A 21,298-nucleotide genomic window follows, 5' to 3' on the forward strand; every position below is an offset into this window, starting at 1 on the left:
CTGCGACCGTAGCGGTCACGCGGTTCCAAACTGTAGCGCCTAGAACCGCACGGCCACCCCGGCCGGCTACATGATCTTAGTACAACACATTCTGATACAGGAAAGTACATGATCAAACACAGTGTTTACGAAAATGTATCTTTACACTATTTGTGGCACGTGTCTGTGCCTCATGACTACCGGAGTGAATCTTTTAATACTGAATACTGGCAAACGCATCCTGCCACAGACAACATGACTGTACATCACGACTGCCTAATCCAGTGTGACGAACAGGAACTTAAAATAAAAACTGCAGACACATCCTACGACAGACAACATGTCTGTTCTTTTCGACTGCCTAATCCAGAGTAACGAACAGCCCGAAACACTTCGCGCGCTATACCAGAAAAAGCGTGACCCGAACGCTTCCGAACTGCTTCGTCTGCAATTTCGTCAGTCTTTTCTTTTTGATTTAAATTGTTTTTAATAATTCAGAAATGGGAAGATGAAGACGAAATGGGAGATAAGATACTGCGTGAAGAGTTTGACAGAGCACTGAAAGTCCTGAGTCGAAACAAGGCCCCGGGAGTAGACAACATTCCATTAGAACTACTGATGGTCTTGGGAGAGCCAGTCATGACAAAACTCTACCATCTGGTGAGCAATATGTATGAGACAGGCGAAATACCCTCAGACTTCAAGAAGAATATAATAATTCTAATCCCAAAGAAAGCAGGTGTTAACAGATGTGAAAATTACCGAACTATCAGTTTAATAAGTCACAGCTGCAAAATACTAACGCGAATTCTTTACAGACGAATGGAAAAACTGGTAGAAGCGGACCTCGGGGAAGATCAGTTTGGATTCCGTAGAAATGTTGGAACACGTGAGGCAATACTAACCTTACGACTTATCTTAGAAGAAAGATTAAGAAAAGGCAAACCTACGTTTCTAGCATTTGTAGACTTAGAGAAAGCTTTTGACAATGTTAACTGGAATACTCTCTTTCAAATTCTGAAGGTGGCAGGTATAAAATACAGGGAGCGAAAGGCTCTTTACAATTTGTACAGAAATCAGATGGCAGTTATAAGAGTCGAGGGGCATGAAAGGGAAGCAGTGGTTGGGAAAGGAGTGAGACAGGGTTGTAGCCTCTCCCCGATGTTATTCAATCTGTATATTGAGCAAGCAGTAAAGGAAACAAAAGAAAAATTCGGAGTAGGTATTAAAATTCATGGAGAAGAAGTAAAAACTTTGAGGTTCGCCGATGACATTGTAATTCTGTCAGAGACAGCAAAGGACTTGGAAGAGCAGTTGAACGGAATGGACAGTGTCTTGAAAGGAGGATATAAGATGATCAACAAAACCAAAACGAGGATAATGGAATGTAGTCAAATTAAATCGGGTGATGCTGAGGGAATTAGATTAGGAAATGAGACACTTAAAGTAGTAAAGGAGTTTTGCTATTTAGGGAGTAAAATAACTGATGATGGTCGAAGTAGAGAGGATATAAAATGTAGACTGGCAATGGCAAGGAAAACGTTTCTGAAGAAGAGAAATTTGTTAACGTCGAGTATAGATTTAAGTGTCAGGAAGTCGTTTCTGAAAGTATTTGTATGGAGTGTAGCCATGTATGGAAGTGAAACGTGGACGATAACTAGTTTGGACAAGAAGAGAATAGAAGCTTTCGAAATGTGGTGCTACAGAAGAATGCTGAAGATAAGGTGGGTAGATCACGTAACTAATGAGGAGGTATTGAATAGGATTGGGGAGAAGAGAAGTTTGTGGCACAACTCGACTAGAAGAAGGGATCGGTTGGTAGGACATGTTTTGAGGCATCAAGGGATCACAAATTTAGCATTGGAGGGCAGCATGGAGGGTAAAAATCGTAGAGGGAGACCAAGAGATGAATACACTAAGCAGATTCAGAAGGATGTAGGTTGCAGTAGGTACTGGGAGATGAAGAAGCTTGCACAGGATAGAGTAGCATGGAGAGCTGCATCAAACCAGCCTCCGGACTGAAGTCCACAACAACAACAATTCAGAAATGACTGATTGATAGTCAGCTGTTGAGAGATATTTATATTAAGAAGTGAAGTCATTCCACTGAGTAATTTAACTAATAGTAATAACCATACTTTAACGTTTTGGCGCCCTTGCCCCGAACACAGCAGCCAATCACAGAGCAGTAGCATTATGCAGGCGGTCTTTCTCACGGGAATCTGTCACATGTACCTCACACCACATTTTGTCATCTATATACTTCTTGCATCTACACTGCTCTGGGAACAGCTTCTTGGAGCCTAATATGATGGCTGACTAAGCCCTGAAATATTACAGTGTGTGTGTTTGTGTGTGTGTGTGTGTGTGTGTGTGTGTGCGCGCGCGCGCGCGCGCGGAAGCCATGTGTCATAGGGCTGTGGCCTATGCGAAGACGAGTAAAAAGGACCTCATCCCAGCTGCGTGACTGGAACCAGGTTCGTCACGGTTATGGGCTTTACTAGACGAGAATGAGTGTCGACTGATCGTGGGAAACGGTTACGGAAGAGGACTGTGACGAAAAATAAGATGATATCAGCTGCAAAAGTCACAGCAGAAGTGAATTTTGCACTCGCAAAGCCTTACAGCACCAAAACAACACGAATGAAGCGTCGTACCCAGAAAATTGGTGGGCCTCACTCGTTCACTAGGTCACGGACTGTAAATCGAGTCCGGTGTAGCAGGAGTGTAGGCAGCGTAGCTGCTGTTCCTCCGCTGTAATCTCTGGTGGTAGCGATTGCCTCTCAGTCAGATGGTCATCGCGCTACTTCCTGTGACCGCTCAGTGTCATTCAATAAGATCACGACGACACCCTTCGATCGACGTTAACACTCGTGGTGTCACTCGCCTTCATACATGGCAGTGGACGTTTGAAAATTCGTGACGCTAGCTCAATGGTCGTCAATTGATTTAAACGTTGTTCCCGGCTGACTCTTAATTCATTTACTGCCACGGGGGTGTGGAGAAAGAACACATCCTGGTGATACCAGCATTACGCGTATTCAGATGTTCGATTAATCTGAATGGTTTGCAATGTTCCAGCGATTCTGTTCTAACTCTATGCTGATGTACCGACAAGGACCATTTTCGCAGATAAACATGCAAGTACGTAATGGATGTTCAGTTTCTCAATATAGTTCGTCGCACTCACACTTCATACACCCGCTGTAAGAACAATTTCATGCATTTACATTTTTGGTGTCCCACAATATTGGTTGGCTAAATATTATGACGATACGTTGTATACAACTTCCACAGATATTGTTTATCATGTAGTCAAGACTACGTAATGAAGCCAAATTCGTGGATAAAATTGAAAATGTAGTTTGTTTATTAACACTTTTCTTTTCACTAACTAAATACGAAATATGAATCGGGATTGGAGGTGATGATCCTATCCTTCTTTTCAGTATTAGAATGGTCGATGTCGTGTTCTGAATAACGCGTGTCATACAATGTCCAAATATCGACACGACCCAGGCTCTCAATTCGGCACTTAAAGGTCTATTCTTCGCTCTCGAAATGTTCGATGTGATTGTCTTTCACACGCACGGTTCAATTTAACGGTGTATGCACTGTTTCTAGTATTTTAGGTCCCCGTTAATATCTCGTAGTTAATAAGCGAACTATTTTTATGCTGGCGCGTTGTTTGTATCAGTTACCCCCCCGCAACCGTCCAAGCATAAGATTCTCTTAATGTTCCGCGCACATGCGTTTCACAATTTTATAAAACGCATAATTACGTAAACTATAGCTTTCCGTTGCGCACAACTTTCGTGGGTTCCACAACCATAATAGTTTCCCAAGAGTATTTTTCCCAGCTAACACAAAGTTCGAATTATGTTGTCGGAATCATTTTCACTTCACCCGACAATAAACGTCTCTGATCACTTCGTTACACGTAATGTATTTTAAACGTGCTTGAAGAGTCTTCAAATAATCTCCTTAACGAATTTCGCAGTCGCGTACCACTTTTTCATCGACTAGCCCGATCGCGATAACTGAAGGTAGAGAGTTCAATAATGTGTTACATGTTCTTTTATATGTATTAAAAAACAAACGCGCCCCTATATCTTTCTGTCCCGCTTGGTCTTTGCTACTTTGCTTTTTATTACTTTTCATTATATTGCTTCTTAGTAATACTGTGCAGTTATTAAAGTTTCGTATTACTTTACCCTTTTTAAATCTTCCAAAATAAAGTCTATTTATCCCCGATTTTAATGAATATGATGCTGGCTCTGAGCACTATGCGACTTAACTTTTGAGGTCATCAGTCGCCTAGAACTTAGAACTAATTAAACCTAACTAACCTAAGGACATCACACACATCCATGCCCGAGGCAGGATTCGAACATGCGACCGTAGTGGTCGCGCGGTTCCAGACTGTAGCGCCTAGAACCGCTCGGCCACTCCGGCCGGCCTCATTGAACAAGTAATTGACAATCACAGAGCTCAATATCTTACGAAAAACCTCATAGTGTCGGTTTGTAGTAACGTGAAAGAAGAAATTTCATATTTATTTTCATACTAAGAAGCTCTTGTTTCGCTAGCTGTCGATAACTTAAAAAATTATAGTCACTGAAATTAGATAAAGAAAAAGGGATGTATAAGTACTGATATATCGCCATAGATAAGAAATTTCCGTGTACTTAAGAACTGGCAAAACACTTTCCTCCTTGTATGCTATCATTCGCCGGACTTTCTTTTCAATGTCTCGAGCTGCTTAGGAGATATGAGAGATGTTGCGAGTATTTCATCTCGCGGGCGTGAGATCGGAAGTGAACGAGCTACAGAGGATCCATTTTCTCGAGATCGGAGGCAGATAGAGATCTCCTCCCAAGTCTAAACAAAAATTCAACATGTTAGCTAAATTTCATACGCAGTAACATATGGTGTAATGCGCATCAAACGCAAAATTATAGCTACCCCTAATTTTCGTTGCAAACTTTTGAGTTTTGCGTAGTGTCTTACTAAAATGTGCACATCACAGTAAGAATGGTCATTAGCGAGATGATGGGCACTTCGCCACGAAGCTGACATATAACGCTACAAGTAAGGCAAAAATCAAATCTTTTCAATGAATAGTTTGTGTAAAATCGTTTGAGAAAGATAACAGGTTGCGCGCACTTCGGTTCTGTCAGCGCAGAGCGTCAACAGTCGGCGCGTGCGAAGTATGGTGTACGCGTCGCAATATGCGCTGGACCCGCGCGACCCGTGCGTGTCGCGCTGTAGTGTCGTGTCACGTCACACGTGCTATACGCGTCTCAATTTGCGCCTAGCCTTTGAGATAGCCGCAGCTACGCGAGTTTGCGGCGTGTGAGCCGCCGCAGTTCGCGCATCTGCTAGCCACCCCACGTGACTTGGTGCAACGAGTGCCGTGCGCTGCCGCGCACTTCAAGCAGGCGACGGCGTTCTTGCAAACACTCGCAGTGATCCCCATTTGCTGGCACTTTTGTAGCGCTGCACGTTCTTCTGTTTCCGCTGTATACGCGCTTCGGCTGTCGTCGGCGGCCGCGGTTGCTCCCCATCGCATCGACAAGTAGCTCCAGCGCGGCTGAAAAGCCTGCTTCCCTTGCGTCCAACCGCATCTTGCTGCTAGTGGCGCAGGCGAGCGACGGTAACGAAGTGAGCCGCAGCGAGTCGAGCGAAATTTAAGAGGACGTGCTGCAAGTGCAAAACCACGCGTCAGGGATGCAAATGCCCGTAAAAGGGAAACGTGGTGCCGAAGCCATAAGACCTGGACTACGGAGCTATGGAAGAAAGCCATTTGGTGGGCTGTGTCTTGTCTTAGACTGTCCCCAACTTCTGGCCGAGTTTATGTCCCAAGAGTGAAACACGGCGGGGGTTCTGTGACGATTTAGCCAGCCGTATCGTGGTATTCGATGGGACCTATCGTTACTTCGCAAGGTCGCACTACTGAAAAGAATTATGTGACCATTTTGGCTGATCAGCACCATCCCAAGGTAGAATGTTAGTTTCTTAATGAGTATGAGGAGGAGGAGATTAGTGTTTAACGTTCCGTCGACATTGAGGTCATTAGAGACGGTGTGTGTTCCAGGGTGATAAGGCCCTCTTCACACAGCTCACATCGTCCAGATTGCTTTTGTGAGCGTTAGGATGAATTGTCTCAACTTCCCTGGCCACCGCACACACCAGATCCCAATATTTATTGAGCCTTCGTGGTCTACTTTCGACAGAAGTGTGCGTAATCTTCATACAACTCGTTCATCGTTACGTGAACTTGCCACTATTTTGCAGGAAGAATAGTGTAATATTCCCTGGGAAAACGTACACGACCTCTATTTACGCATTTCGAGATGACTAGAAGCTGTTTTGAATGCCAACGGTTTTCCTACGCCGCGTTAGGCGTGGTAATGTGCTGTGTTTGTGGTGTTTCCATCCCTCATATGTACTCAGTATGTCATTAACGTCCGTTCAAGCATTGTTTTCAGTGTTTTTATTCAAACTGTCTTGATCGCCCAAGTTAACAACAAGGCTGACCGTGTTCAGCTGTTAAAGAGCCATCATCAGAACTGCAGAGCAGAAAAGGCACACCGCAAAGAGTTACTGTAAAATATGAAAAGTAAACAAGTTCGTACACATTGAATGAAACATACTCGTTAAGCTTGTTACTGAGTAACGTGTCGCAGTAATGGTCACATCTTACGAACTGCCGGCCGAAGTGGCTGAGCGGTTCTATGCGCTTCAGTCTGGAACCGCGCGAGCGCTACAGTCGCAGGTTCGAATCCTGCCTCGGGCATGGATGTGTGTGATGTCCTTAGGTTAGTTAGGTTTAAGTAGTTCTAAGTTCTTGGCGACTGATGACCTAAGATGTTAAGTCCCATAGTGCTCAGAGCCATTTGAACCATTTTTTTCTTACAAACTGCTTTTCATGCTTGTTGCAGAGAAATAAACTGTATCGCTAGAGGGTGTGGAAGCATGTTCGCTTTACTTAAGTTAGGAGAACCTGATAAACATAAATTAGAGATGTGATCTCCAACCACATACCAGGAGCTTCTTGTGACGTTAAAACTACACGTCTTCCTTTGCGAAAGCAATGGCACCTTTAACACGAAGTACGTAAACGTCTGCTGTGTTTCTGCGTTTCGTGCAGTGGACAATTTTATATTTCTTTACATTTAAAGTAAATAGTCACTTCTGTACAACTTGAAAATTTTATTCACATCTTATTGGATATTTGTACAATTTTTTCCGGGTAGTACTTCATTGTTGATAACATCGAATGCGAAATGTCTGAGGTCAGTATTGTGTGTCAGGTCATTAATATACAACATCGGCAGCAAGAGTCCCAACAGACTTCCCAGGCGCACACCTACAGTTACTTTTACATCCGTCGATGCGTTGATGCGTCCTCCCTACCAACAGATCATCGGTCCTATCGCAAATTTCCTTTGCTGTCCCACATGTCCTCTACTGTACCAAATGTCAGTACTTGCGTTAATAAGACCTGGTGTTCTATTGACTCAACTACTTTTCGAAAGTTAAGCAACAGTACATCCATTTGATTGCCTTTATACAAGGCTTTTAGGGTGTCATGTGAAGAAAGTGCGACTTGGGTTTCACATGACCGATGTTCGCAGAATCCATGTTGATAGGCTACTGCGGTACTCGTTGAATGCTTCATGCATTGGCCTTTTAACAGACAAACGCTTTTTGTTTAGCGTCTGTCCAAACTCCTATGCTTTTTTCTTACAGCTACAGCGTAGCAGTCGATGTTTCTTTAGGCTTCTCCAGAGAGACTCTGTACCATGCAGGTCCGTCCCATCACTAACTGATCTGTTCCCTTTGGTGCACATCTATTCATTCAGGGCTGTATTGAGGAGATGGCGAGGTAGCCCCCCCCCCCCCCCCCCCAATCCACCCACCAGTGGCAAAGGCACAGGGGGGACGCAAAACTAACCAGAAAAAAAAGAGAAAAACTGCATAAGATTTATCCGGGAGAGGTACGTTCTTTCTGCTAGACGTTGGGTACCTGCCTTCTGCCTAAGAGAATGCCTTTCCCTCGGCCTTTGACTGTAAACGCACGCTGATGGCACAGTATCGTATGTACTGTGTCATTTCGTCTATATAAGTAGCGCATTAAGGGAAAGACTATTACAGAAGCGGTGTCATTCGCCAATATGGCTTATGTGGCAACACCGCGCTTGGTTCCTACGGCTGTTCGTCCACAGAGCTCTCTCGTGGTTAACAATGGTGTTTTAGTGCTACTTCGTTACAGTATCGTAGAATCTCCAACTTCTGCGAGGGTATGTTGAAACTAATATGTTATTTGGCCGAAGACTTCCGATTTTTGCCGATTTCTGCTAACTTTGGACGAGCGATGGATGCGACGTGAAAAAAGAAATGTAGAGGAGATACGTAATTTATTTGCCTCTCCAACCTGTACGTATGCTGCTCCCAAATTTCGGTTGGTACGATTTGCTGTGTAAATGTAAAAGAAATCAAGAATAATCCGTCTGTGGATAATTACTAATATTACAGAAGTTGTTAGTCTTTGTGCCTGCAGACGACTATATACTACATCTAAGTTGAACTATAATGAAAACAAAGGTAGGCTTTGCCACTGCTCGTTGACTACAGTGCCCAGTCATCTGATGTTAAGATCACTGGAAGTACTCCTTACCCTCTAGTCTATGTACCTTGGCCTTACCATGGGCACCCATACGATAGTTTGTAGGAAGGGGGGACTGGATCTGCCTAGCATGGAGGACGGTATTTTTAAGATTCTGGACTTGTAAGTAGCCATAAAAAAGTTACAGTTACGACCTAGTTAAAAACCTACGTAATACCGACTCGTACAACATTTTCTTGAAAGAACAGCACCTGACTACATTATGTTATTTCCTTTACCTGAAAGCAAGGGGGGGGGGGGGGGGGAGGTGAGAAGTCTTGCTCCCGAGCGTGGGCGCCTTTGCAACTTACTTATGTATTACATCCTTTGTTGTTGTTCTACACGAATGAAAAACTATCTTTTCTTCAATAAAGTGCAGCTGATTTTTGTGCCGCATACAACAGGGCTATATTTGGCACAAAAATCAACCGCACACATGTTGCATATGCATATTTGGCTCTTTTTCGCCGGTTATTGCATATTTCAACTAAAAACTAGTGGCTATGCATATTTTCGCTCTATATTTACAATATTTTAAAAATTTAAACGGGCGGTCTCTAGCTCGATCTAGTTTTGATGTCTCACAGATTGACTGCGACCTAGAACTGCTTGCAATCGCTAACCGAGAGGCCAACTGCCTAGGGAAATCATTACAGAAGAGGAGCAGGTTAATCCCCTCCTCTGTCATACCGTACGCGCCGGCAACAATTAAATTAAACAACGCAAGCTTTAGGCGCACGTTCATTGTTTCTGTTTAGCTTTCTATTTACATGTACATACTTGAACGTGTTTACGACGTGTAGTGTGTAGCGTGTTGTGCGCCAAGTCGCCCGAAAAAAGAAACGTCCTTTCGTGGGTAGCTGACCATCCTGAAACATTTACACATGATGGAATTGTATCGCAGGAATGCAGAAGAAAGGATCTCGACAACAACTTCTGGTAGCAGCTAGTTGCAGTAGCAGGGATTTGACCAAAGGTAACCAAAGAAGTCGGTTTAACATAGATCTAGGTGAAGCATTCATTGCAAGCAATATTCCTCTTCATAAAAAGGCATTCTGCGCAAATATTGCTTAAATCAAAATATACGAGATGAATATTACATACCAACAATTTTCGTAAATGTTCTGGAAGAAATAAACAATGAACCCAAAGACAGCATTACTTGGATCTCACTGGCCGTTACATTGCAAATTTAACCCTTAACTCGCTACGTGACTTTTTTGTATCGTATACCATGAGGTGGGGTCTCTTGGACCCCTATGTTTAAACCGAGATTTAAGGCAAACACCATATGAAACTTTTAATCTATGCTATATAACATTTATTTTCATAATTATTTAAGTCTTATTTAAATGCTTCTAGTTTATTTTATTGCACTAATCAAAGCCTGCAGCATTTTACTATTTATCACACAAAAGCACATAATTTTGTGTGGTTATTTTAAATAGTACACATAAATGGACTGTTAGAGTGCTGAATTTTACATTCTGAAAAATTATACAATCTCTGTGGCAAATAAATATCCATATAGAACTAAATTCCAGGGTTTAAATTTGTGCATAAAGATTCCTCCCGATAGCTACAAAAAGAAACTGTCAAATTCACATGGATTGGTGGGAACTAGATTTCAGAAGGCATTCGATTTTAACAGACACTGTTAAGTATTTCACTGAAGAAAGATACAGATCCCCTTGTTCGATAACAGAACTGTGAGCTCTGGCTAATGTAAAATTTTCTTCTTTTTCGTTTACTTATTGATCTGTATCACTGACAACTTCCTCCATAGACCGACTAACAATTTCATCACACTCGGGAAATTTAGAACTGACATAATCGTGTGAACACATTTTGAGCAATATGATACCATACTGAAGAAAACAGGTACGTGCTTCACTAGGCGCAGTTTAGGAGACTCCAACACCTATCAATAACACTTGTCAACAATAAACACAGAAGGCGATAACGCAAACAACAACATAATATCGTAGGCTTGGAGGAGGAGTAAAGAAGCAGTCCACCACAACTGGCCTTGGAGAGCGAGTTCGAAAATTTTCGCGCGGTCTGAGAGACCACACCTCGTGAGTTAAGGCTTAATTGTTGGTGCTTTAAAAGAAGAAACTTCTTCTTCCTATTTAGCGACCTTCAAATAACTTGAAAAAGTAAATCATTCTACGATCACCAGATTTGTGAACGGGGTTCTTAGAAAAATATTTCCAGAATCTTCTGCAGATGAAAGGGTGTTTGTTTTTATTTCAGATGCTGTTCCTTATTACGATGAAAGCAGGAAAAGCCCTCCGAGTATTTTAACCCAATTTGATTCATGTGACCTGCTTTGCTCATGGAGTACATCGCATTGCTGAAGAAGTACGTTCCACTTATGTGAATGTAAATAAACTGATTTCATCCACAAATAAAGTGTTTCTAAGGCTCCTGCTCGCGTCAAGACCTACAAAGAAAAACTACCAAATGTGCTTTTACCTCCCGAACCAGTAATAACTCGTTGGGATACGTGGGTCGAAGCTGTGTTGTTTTACAATGAACATTTCGAGGCCATTAGAGGGGTAGTAAACGACTTAGATAGCGCAGAGGCTTTGGCGGTTTGCCACTGCAAGGAAGTATTTAATGTTTCCGGTGTTCAAAAAGACCTTGCTGTGATTAGCACTCATTTCAACCGTATACGTGCAAGTATTTGTTCAAATGGTTCAAATGGCTCTGAGCACTATGGGACTTAACATCTATGGTCATCAGTCCCCTAGAACTTAGAACTAGTTAAACCTAACTAACCTAAGGACAGCACACAACACCCAGCCATCACGAGGCAGAGAAAATCCCTGACCCCGCCGGAAATCGAACCCGGGAACCCGGGCGTGGGAAGCGAGAACGCTACCGCACGACCACGAGATGCGGGCATGCAAGTATTAAAAAGCTTGAAACTCAAGGTTTGGCGCTGAATGAATCTATTCAGTTAATGAATAAAATTATTCTAGTGAACTCCTCATTGGCGGAGGTATTCCTAAGAAAACTTAAAGAAAAGTTTGAAAACGTTTTAAACATTAACCCAGACTTTAAACCCTTGTGCCAAATCGACAGCTTTATTAATGAGACGGGTGAACTATTACCAGAAACAGTAAGTGCCAACATAGCACCCAAATTGAAATACTGCCCAGTTACCACAGTTGATGTAGAACGGTCCTGCTTATAAAAATGTTTTGGAATTGTAAATGATGGTTTGGACCAATAGTATTAATGAAAAGTTAACGCTGTTTTTTAGCACCCCCTCTGCGTGCAGTATATCTCGAAGTTACTCCTGTACATATCGATTGTTTCGCTGCGACTCAATCGCATCGCATGCGCTTGTTACCGACAACGGTAGCAACGAAGGAACAATTCTTGGAACATAGGATGCGTCCCCATTTTGCAAATTTTTAGAAAGTAATCCCAGAAAGGCCCCCTTCCTAACCTCTACTACAAAGTATTCAGTAAATGATATCAGCGTTCTAAATGTACCGATTTTTCACGTGGCTGGCGCTCTTCCTCGTAATTGATATACACAGGTTCGACTTTGAGATATAATGCACGCAGTAACTACCATGTTATTTTATTACTTGATTTTCGACACTTTTCATGCATTTTTCATGCATATTTTAAGGTTTTTATTTTGCATATAATCCAGTCTCTCTAATGAAATAGGAAAGGGGAGTTGGTTAACGAAATTTAAATATTTTGGAGTTCTTTTAAAATGTATGGGTTAAAGGATGCTTTTCCAGACACCGAAACAGCTTTGAGGCTATTTTTATGACAATATCAGTAAATGCAGCGCTTACAGAAAGTGGTCCAACAAACTGAAAATGACAAGCAGCTTAAGATCGAGCGGGGTTGAAAGCAACTATCTTGCCGATATAATATTATATAGTCGCTAAGCTCGACTTTGATGATATAAGGTAATCATTAAGTTTACTTCGCTCAAAGCAAGAAAATGCAAAGAAAGAATGTGATATTTTTCAGATTTTAATTGTAATGCTTTTTCTCTAACTTCCAATTAATAGCTGAGGCTCTATTCATAATGTATGAGGAGCAAAGAAAGCTGTTCTTCATTATACATTGACATTCATTACCGCATAAATTCATTATATACTGACATCGATTTGTTGTAGAATCTTAAACATATTCTGAGCTCAAACGTAATGAGGTATCTTGAACAGAATGACCTCAATGCCAACCAGTATGGATTCAGAAAACATCGATCATGTGAAACGTAACTCTCACATGACGAACTGAAAGCTTTGGATTAAGGCTGTAGGTGGTGGGGTCGGGTGTGGTAATTACGATGATAAATAATCACTCGCACTTCCGTCACTTACTATCAATGCTTTTATTCTCACAGCGTACACACAATAAGTGTAGCATAGAGCGCGTACTACAAAGAACTGATCTGGCAAAGTTACAGTTACTATGAAATGAACACCCTTAGCTGTATAAAGGCGTTGGTATAAGTCAACGGGGACAGTTGAAAATGTGTGCCCCAACTGGGAGTCGAACCCGGGATCTCCTGCTTACATGGCAGACGCTCTATCCATCTGAGCACTGAGGACACACAGGGTGGTGCGACTGCAGATATTAACTCTGGCTGGCCTCCCGTGAGACCCACATTCGCAACTTATTGTCCTGCACTATATTCATAGTGCCCCTGCCCATCATACATTTTCAACTGTCTCCGTTGACTTATATCAACGCCTGTATGCAGCTATGGGTATTCATTTCATAGTAATTTCATTGTAACGAGCTGCATGGTCACTGAAGGCATCTGTTCTTTCGGATATGTGCTGAGGCTCAGGCGTGAACCCCATGCTGCCCGTAATCGCGATGTGATTGACATGTGTAATCACACCTCCATACTTATCAAGAGGTCCGAAACGAATAATACGGTCTGCTGCGATTACGGGCAGCATGGGGTTGACGCCTGAGCCTCAGGACTTGCGCTAGTAGCGCATGTCGGGTGTTTCAAGCGTCAACTTCGCGTCTCAATATCTCGGGATGTAATGGGAATATTGCGATGCAATCAACGCCATTTTGTATGTGCTTTGTCATGCTATGGATTGCTGAAGAAAAAATATAGGAGGTCCATTTAAAAAAACATAAGTTTGTGTTAAAAAACACATATGATTTCGTTTTAGAATGTTTCCAAATATGTACATTCATGGGCCCCAGCCCTACATTGACACCGGTGAAAGTCGTTTTCCAATAGCTGTTATGTTCCAGAGATATTTTGGGTGGACAAGATAGCTGGGACACCCTGTATAATGTTACAGTTGTTCTTGCTGTGGTAGGGCAGCGATATTATTGGGGGTAACAACCAGTGCTTCTAAGTCCCCACAAGGCACCCAGATAGATACAGTATTTCTCGAAATCCGGAAAACATTTGATTCATTGTCAGTGCAATACGTACACTTATTTCCAGAAGTACGATCATGTGGTGTATCAAGTGAAATTTGAGACTGAATTGAGAACTTTTTGCTAGGGGGGACACAGCATGTTATCTTGGATCGAGAGTCATCATCAGATGTAAAAGAACCAAAAGGTGTACCTCTTGTGATATGTGTTGGGACCCTTGCTGTTCATGTTGTGTATTAATGACCTTGCAGACATATTAACAGGAACTTCAGACTTTTTACAGATGCTGCATTTATCTATGATGAAGTGCTGTTTTAAGGAAGCTGTATAAATATTCAGCCAGATCTTGATATCAAAGTGGTGCAAGGGCTCGCAATTGCTTTAAATGTTCAAAAATGTAAAATTGTGTGTTCACCAAACGAAAAAATGTAGCCTAGTATTCTATGAGTATACTATCAATGAGTCACTGTCGGAATTGCCCAACTCATACAAATACCTGGGTGTCACACTTTGTAGGGATATGAAATGGAATGATATCATAGGTTCAGTTATGTGTGAAACAAATATAGACTTCAGGTTATTGGTAGAATACGGGGGAAGTGCAATCAGACTACAAAGGAGACTGTTGACAAATCCCTTGTGCGACTGGTTCTAGAATATTGCTAAAGTGTGTGGGACCCATGCCAAATAGGACTAAGAGGGTGTATTTGACATATACAAAGAAGGGTAGCATGAATGATCACAGGTTTGTTTGACCTGTGGGAGAGTGTCACAGAGATACTGAAGGACCTGAAGTGGAAGACTCTTGAATAGACGTGAACTATCCCAAGAATGTCTGTTAACAAAGTTTCAAGAACCAGCTTTAAATGATGACTTCAGGACTCTATGTATCGCTCACATAGGAATCGTGAAGACAAGATAAAAAATAAAAAAGACCGGGGATCACCTTGGCACAGCATTGTGTCTATCCAGTGCTTGGCCAACTATTCTTCTAAACTTGAGTCGCACTTGCGCTACATGCCCCTGCCCAGAGCTAAGTGTTACAAGTTCCACAATGTGATTAGGCACCACTGCCAGTTGTTTAGTTCACTGAAAAGGTAAACTTCCTCCTTGTTTTAGTCACGTTTTGTACAATACGTTCTGACAGCAGGAATCTGTGCAGGCCAAAGTGTTAAGGTTTGTGTCCGCCTGTTGCAGCTACTTCACGGAGATGCTGACGCCGGAGGCCAGCCAGCAAAGGGTGCTGGCGGCTGCAACGGCGGCGGTGGCAGACCCCAGTGGCAGCCCCTCACACCAACCACCCAGCAGGAGGGTGCCTGCATCCCCCCAGCAACAGCAGCAGCAACAACAGCAACCACCACCTCCACCTCCACCACTTGCAGCCTATGCCCACCCGTAAGTACGAGCTCGCATTTGAGACCACACACAGTGCCCATGGCTCCATACTTTGTAACGCACCTTCATGCATTCTTCAGAGAGCTTTATGAAGACTTAAATCCTAGGCAATGGAAGAGGAAGGGGCCAAATTATTATTCATGTGAAGACAAACAAACAAAAAGTTCAAGTTAAATTAATCTTTAAAGTATATTTTACTCACTGGTGAAGAGAGTTGCAGGTATGGAAAAACAAACTGCAAAGGAAGTTTAATAGCAACACTTACATAGCATGCACAGCATCAGTTGTAAGTTGATGGAGTGCACCACTGATACATTAACAAAACCAGCGTTGGACTTTTATAGGATTTAAAAAAAAAAAAAAAAAAAAAAAAAAATGAGCAAGGTCGTCTTGGGAGCTACAGTTCCCTGTATGGAATAGGTCAAAATGAATTAACAGAGTTGCATAAAATATTTAATTGACCTTATGAGCTCCATTCTTGTCACTTGGACCACAGTATCCACTGACTACCAAAATATTATTGCCAGAACCATTGCAGAATGTGTAACATACTTCAGAGTGGGAACAAGACAGGTTATGTCTCCTTTTGTTGTCCTCATGTAGTAGTAAATATTGAGTTGTCTGTCTAATTTGTACATTGGTCAGTAGAATGTGACTTGTGTACCATGTATCACTAAAGCTTCTTCTGTATGTAAACTTACTTGTCAGAAAGTTTTCCACTAGCTTGCTCTACCATTAATGAACCATTTGCCTGCTTACAGTTCCAGATGCCCATCTCCCCCCGCCCCTCCAGTTATGTGCGTGTATCACAATTACTGACTGCTGCATACCCTATAACATATGGTAGTCAATCACAGCCAGTTTCTTTTCTGCCTTCTGTTAGTTTCAACGAAAATGCAGTATGTAAATTATGAGGTTCTCTGTCATTAGAAATATTTTTTTTTCTGGGATTTATGTATGGAATCTAATATAAGCAGCACCTTCTTTATTTAATGTTGATTTTTAATGCAGCAACACAATATTAACTGCTAGGACTAAGAACATATGTAGATGTCTTACATTTAACATGGTTTACCTCTGACATAGCTCAGCATGTCCAATATTGTCATGCTGCACTGTCATTCATGTTCCGTAGTCAACCATAGCTCCCTCTGTTACTGATTAAATGAGTCCGTCCTCAATGTGAAGAGGAGCAAAGTCACCCCACTGGGAACATTTTTATGGTGCAATAACAAGCCTTTACATTGATAAGTGCTTTGTATATTTTTGTGATATTAAAAGGTGTGTGTGTTGCTAACAATTTGTCTCATTTAGGAGCCCATTGACCAGTCAGTGCCTCAGTGAGTGGGTGCCTGTACCCCTTACCCCTTTCATTACTTCTTATTCAGTACTTTAAATGTTGACATGGACATTTGACAAAAATTAATTGTGAAATTTCTTAAAAGATAAAAGGGATATATTGCGAAGTTACTAATTTAATCACTGAGTGAAGCAGAATATAACAAAAATTAATGGAAGCTGCAGATTTCAAACAGATGCCAGAAGGAAGTTTATGTATTGAAACTTCCTGTCAGATTAAAACTGTGTGCTGGACCGAGACTCGAACTCGGGACCTTTGCCTTTCGTGGGCAAGTGCTCTTCCGTCTGAGCTACCCAAGCACACTCATGCTCCATTCTCACAGCTTTACTTCCACCAGTACCTCGTCTCCTACCTTCCAGACTTCACAGAATTTGGTAGAGCACTTGCCCACGAAAGGCAAAGGTCTGAAGTTCAAGTCTCAGTCCAGTACACAGTTTTAATCTGCCAGGAAGTTTCATAACACTGCACACTCTGCTGCAGAGTGAAAATTTCATTCTGGAGTTTACATAGTTTTCCTTTTCAGTGCCCTTATTATTGTTATTAACTTCCAAAAGTGTATACGCTGAGGAGCCGGGGCATCATGACCACTGCCCATCCCAACACTGATTGCTTCCTGGTGGCTTTGTGGGTATGTGATGCAATAGGGAAAGTACATAAGATCAGTAGAGATAAGTGGGAAATCTTACTGGTGACAATACTGGCCATAAATGGCAAATGGTGAAACCTGCTGGCGTAAGTGATTTTGACAAAGGGCAGATTGTTAAAGCCAGACACCTGAGAATGAGTATCTTGGAAAAGGCAAAGCTGGTCAGCTGTTTGCATGTCACTGATGCGAGCATCTATGGAAAGTGGTTGAACGACAGTGAACAATAAGTAGGTGACAAAGTGTTGGATGTCTGTGCCTTATCACAGAACATGGAGGTCAGAGGCTTGCCCACTATATAAAGTAGGATAGGTGATGATCTGCAACGTGTCTGATGACATAGTATAATGCTGGAGAATGCACATGTGTTTTGGAGCACGGTGCTCACTACATATTCTTGAACATGGAACTCTGCAGCAGGTGACTGCTATGTTTTCCTATGTTGACTGAATGACGTTATTGGTTACAACTGTGGTGGGCATGGGTTGATTGTAATTGGATGATGGCTTAGTGGAAATGTGTCACCTGGTCAGATAATCACATTTCTTGTAATACCAGGTTGATGACTGTTGCCAGATAAGTCACAATTCTTGTTAATGGATGCTCGAAATGTGTACATCACCAGTACAGAGCAGTGGGGCAGCATTTTGCAATGGGGGACAGCCATCTATGCATCCATGGGACCTGTGGTAGTAATTGAAGGCACCATGACAACTATGGAATTTGTGAATGTTATGAAAAAACCACATGCAGCCCTCCATGACTGATGTCTTCCCCAATGGACAAGGCATCTTCCAACAGGATAACTGTCCATGTCACATCTACAGTGGTTTCAGGAGTGTAAAAGTGAATTCACATTGATGCCTTGTCCAATAAAGTCCCTTGATTTGATCGCACATCTAGGATACTATCACACCCAAAAGTCTCCAGCACATAATTTATGAGGATGATGTGACCTCTGCATAGAACTCTGGTGCCATATATATCCAGAAATCTTCAAGGGACTTGTCAAATCCATACCATGCAGACTCATAATGTGTTGTTTCCCAAAGGTGGAGCAACATACTGTTAAGTGGGTGGTCATAGTGTTTTTGCTCATCAGTGTGTGTCAATAAATTTTCATAAATGCAAAAGTTGTAAGCCTGTGTGATGCACAATTCTCTTTGTTTTGTTTTATAGTCACAGCTTACCAGACAGCCCCCCAGATTCTGGATCTGAACCACCGTACTCCCCTCCAGATCCAACGACCAGGACATCTCGTGAGTTACTTTTATATATACTCTCTTTGTACTTATTTAAATTCATTTGAAAAATAATAAAGATAAATACAGCATTAAGAGAAATGCTATCTTTAATATCACATTGTGTCTAGAATTTTACGAGGTGCTTTCAAGTTCTAAGGCCTCCAATTTTTTTCTAATTAACTACTCACCCGAAATCGATGAGACTGGCGTTACTTCTCGACGTAATCGCCCTGCAGACGTACACATTTTTCACAACGCTGATGCCATGATTCCATGGCAGTGGTGAAGGCTTCTTTAGGAGTCTGTTTTGACCACTGGAAAATCGCTGAGGCAATAGCAGCAAGGCTGGTGAACGTGCGGCCACGGAGAGTGTCTTTCATTGTTGGAAAAAGCCAAAAGTCACTAGGAGCCAGGTCAGGTGAGTAGGGAGCATGAGGAATCACTTCAAAGTTGTTATCACGAAGAAACTGTTGCGTAACGTTAGCTCGATGTGCAGGTGCGTTGTCTTGGTGAAACAGTACACGCGCAGCCCTTCCCGGACGTTTTTGGTGCAGTGTAGGAAGGAATTTGTTCTTCAAAACATTTTCGTAGGATGCACCTGTTACCGTAGTGCCCTTTGGAACGCAATGGGTAAGGATTACGCCCTCGCGGCCCCAGAACATGGACACCATCATTTTTTCAGCACTGGCGGTTACCCGAAAATTTTTTGGTGGTGGTGAATCTGTGTGCTTCCATTGAGCTGACTGGCGCTTTGTTTCTGGATTGAAAAATGGCATCCACGTCTCATCCATTGTCACAACTGACGAAAAGAAAGTCCCATTCATGCTGTCGTTGCGCATCAACATTGCTTGGCAACATGCCACACGGGCAGCCATGTGGTCGTCTGTCAGCATTCGTGGCACCCACCTGGATGACACTTTTCGCATTTTCAGGTCGTCATGCAGGATTGCGTGCACAGAACCCACAGAAATGCCAACTCTTGAGGCGATCTGTTCAACAGTCATTCGGCGATCCCCCAAAACAATTCTCTCCACTTTCTCGATCATGTCGTCAGACCGGCTTGTGCGAGCCCGAGGTTGTTTCGGTTTGTTGTCACACGATGTTCTGCCTTCATTAAACTGTCGCACCCACGAACGCACTTTCAACACATCCATAACTCCATCACCACATGTCTCCTTCAACTGTCGATGAATTTCAATTGGTTTCACACCACGCAAATTCAGAAAATGAATGATTGCACGCTGTTCAAGTAAGCAAAACGTCGCCATTTTAAGTATTTAAAACAGTTCTCATTCACGCCACTGGCGGTAAAATTCCATCTGCCGTACGGTGCTGCCATCTCTGGGATGTATTGACAATGAACGCGGCCTCATTTTAAAACAATGCGCATGTTTCTATCTCTTTCCAGTCCGGAGAAAAAAAAATCGGAGGCCTTAGAACTTGAATGCACCTCGTATTTTCGGCTATATAACTTCCTAGAACTGTGTATGCCTTTGTGAATGTGTTCTCAGAGAAGACAACCAGCTTTTCTGGGGTTCACAGGTCACCAAAAACATAGTGCTGACAACGTTTAGGGGACCCAGAAGATCAGTCTGACTTATCTTGTTACCAGTGAAAATAATCAATTATCAATGAAATTAATCAATGTCTGGAAATATAATAAGGATGGGTGAACAATCTTCTCACCAAGCATTGGCAGAAGAAAACGCATACAAGTTGTGGAAAAGTACAGGCTTTCAGAGCCTGTGGCTCCTTCGTCTTGCAAAAGGGTTGAAGGGGAAGGAAGAGGGAAAAAGGAAAAGACAGGTGAGGTTTAGATAAGAGTTATGGAAAATTTGCTCAGAACCCTGCACCTGTGGGAGACTTACTGGGTGGTATGAGAAGAAAAGATTGATCAGAATCAGTCTTTCCTTCTCATTCTGTCCAGTTAGTCTCTCCTGATCTGGGCTTATGGCTGACTTTTCCGTAACACTTGCCATTTCATAAACCTCACCAGTCCTTTTTCCTTCAGCCTTCTTCCTTTCCCTTCATCCCTTCTGCCAGGAGAAGAAATCACTGGCTCTGAAAACTTGCATGTTTTCACATCTTTTACTTATTTTCTCCTGTCATTGTTGGCTGTAGATTTTTTTATCTATACATATTATATTATCTTGTTGTCAGCTATATATTCTTACATATTATCCATGCTAGGGGGGTTGCCTTTAATGGGTTAGTTGACAAGCCGTACAATTGAGGACCTTATCAATGTCATAGAAAATGCCAAAAGAGCAGTTTTTGATTTAGCTGTACTAGAACTGAGTTTGTGACATTTATATTGCTTTTTCTGTACAGAATTATGTACAGTTGAAAAGTCACAAAATGCGGTTTCTTATAAGCTGCCTTCTCAGAATTGTTTGAGAATATGGAGATACGTCAGTTTATAATTGGAGATCACCTGCTTGTCATCACTCTATAAATGGTAATACAACAGGGAAAAGAGAAAGCTTCTGCAGGCCAAGAATCTTATCAGTAGACGAAGAGGGGGTGGGGGGTGGGTGGGGGGGGTGGGGGGGGGGGGAGGGGGAATTTGGCAAGAGGAAATAGTGTTGTGGTTAAAGTGGGTGGCAGTGCAACAA

The 21,298-nt window shown here is 42.3% G+C and overlaps 1 protein-coding gene across 1 annotated transcript in view; it reads left to right on the top strand.

Annotated features, from left to right (window-relative positions):
• The window catches only part of LOC124711663 (myelin regulatory factor), a 334,494-nt gene that overhangs the window by 213,880 nt on the left and 99,316 nt on the right, over nucleotides 1–21,298 (top strand). Inside the window, exons 3-4 of the mRNA XM_047241854.1 lie at nucleotides 15,239–15,436; nucleotides 18,619–18,698. Coding sequence (XP_047097810.1) covers nucleotides 15,239–15,436; nucleotides 18,619–18,698 — 278 coding nt within the window. The remainder of the gene's footprint in view (nucleotides 1–15,238; nucleotides 15,437–18,618; nucleotides 18,699–21,298) is intronic.

The sequence above is a fragment of the Schistocerca piceifrons genome, chromosome 8 (genome assembly GCF_021461385.2).
Source record: "Schistocerca piceifrons isolate TAMUIC-IGC-003096 chromosome 8, iqSchPice1.1, whole genome shotgun sequence".
Taxonomy (NCBI): Eukaryota; Metazoa; Arthropoda; class Insecta; order Orthoptera; family Acrididae; genus Schistocerca; species Schistocerca piceifrons.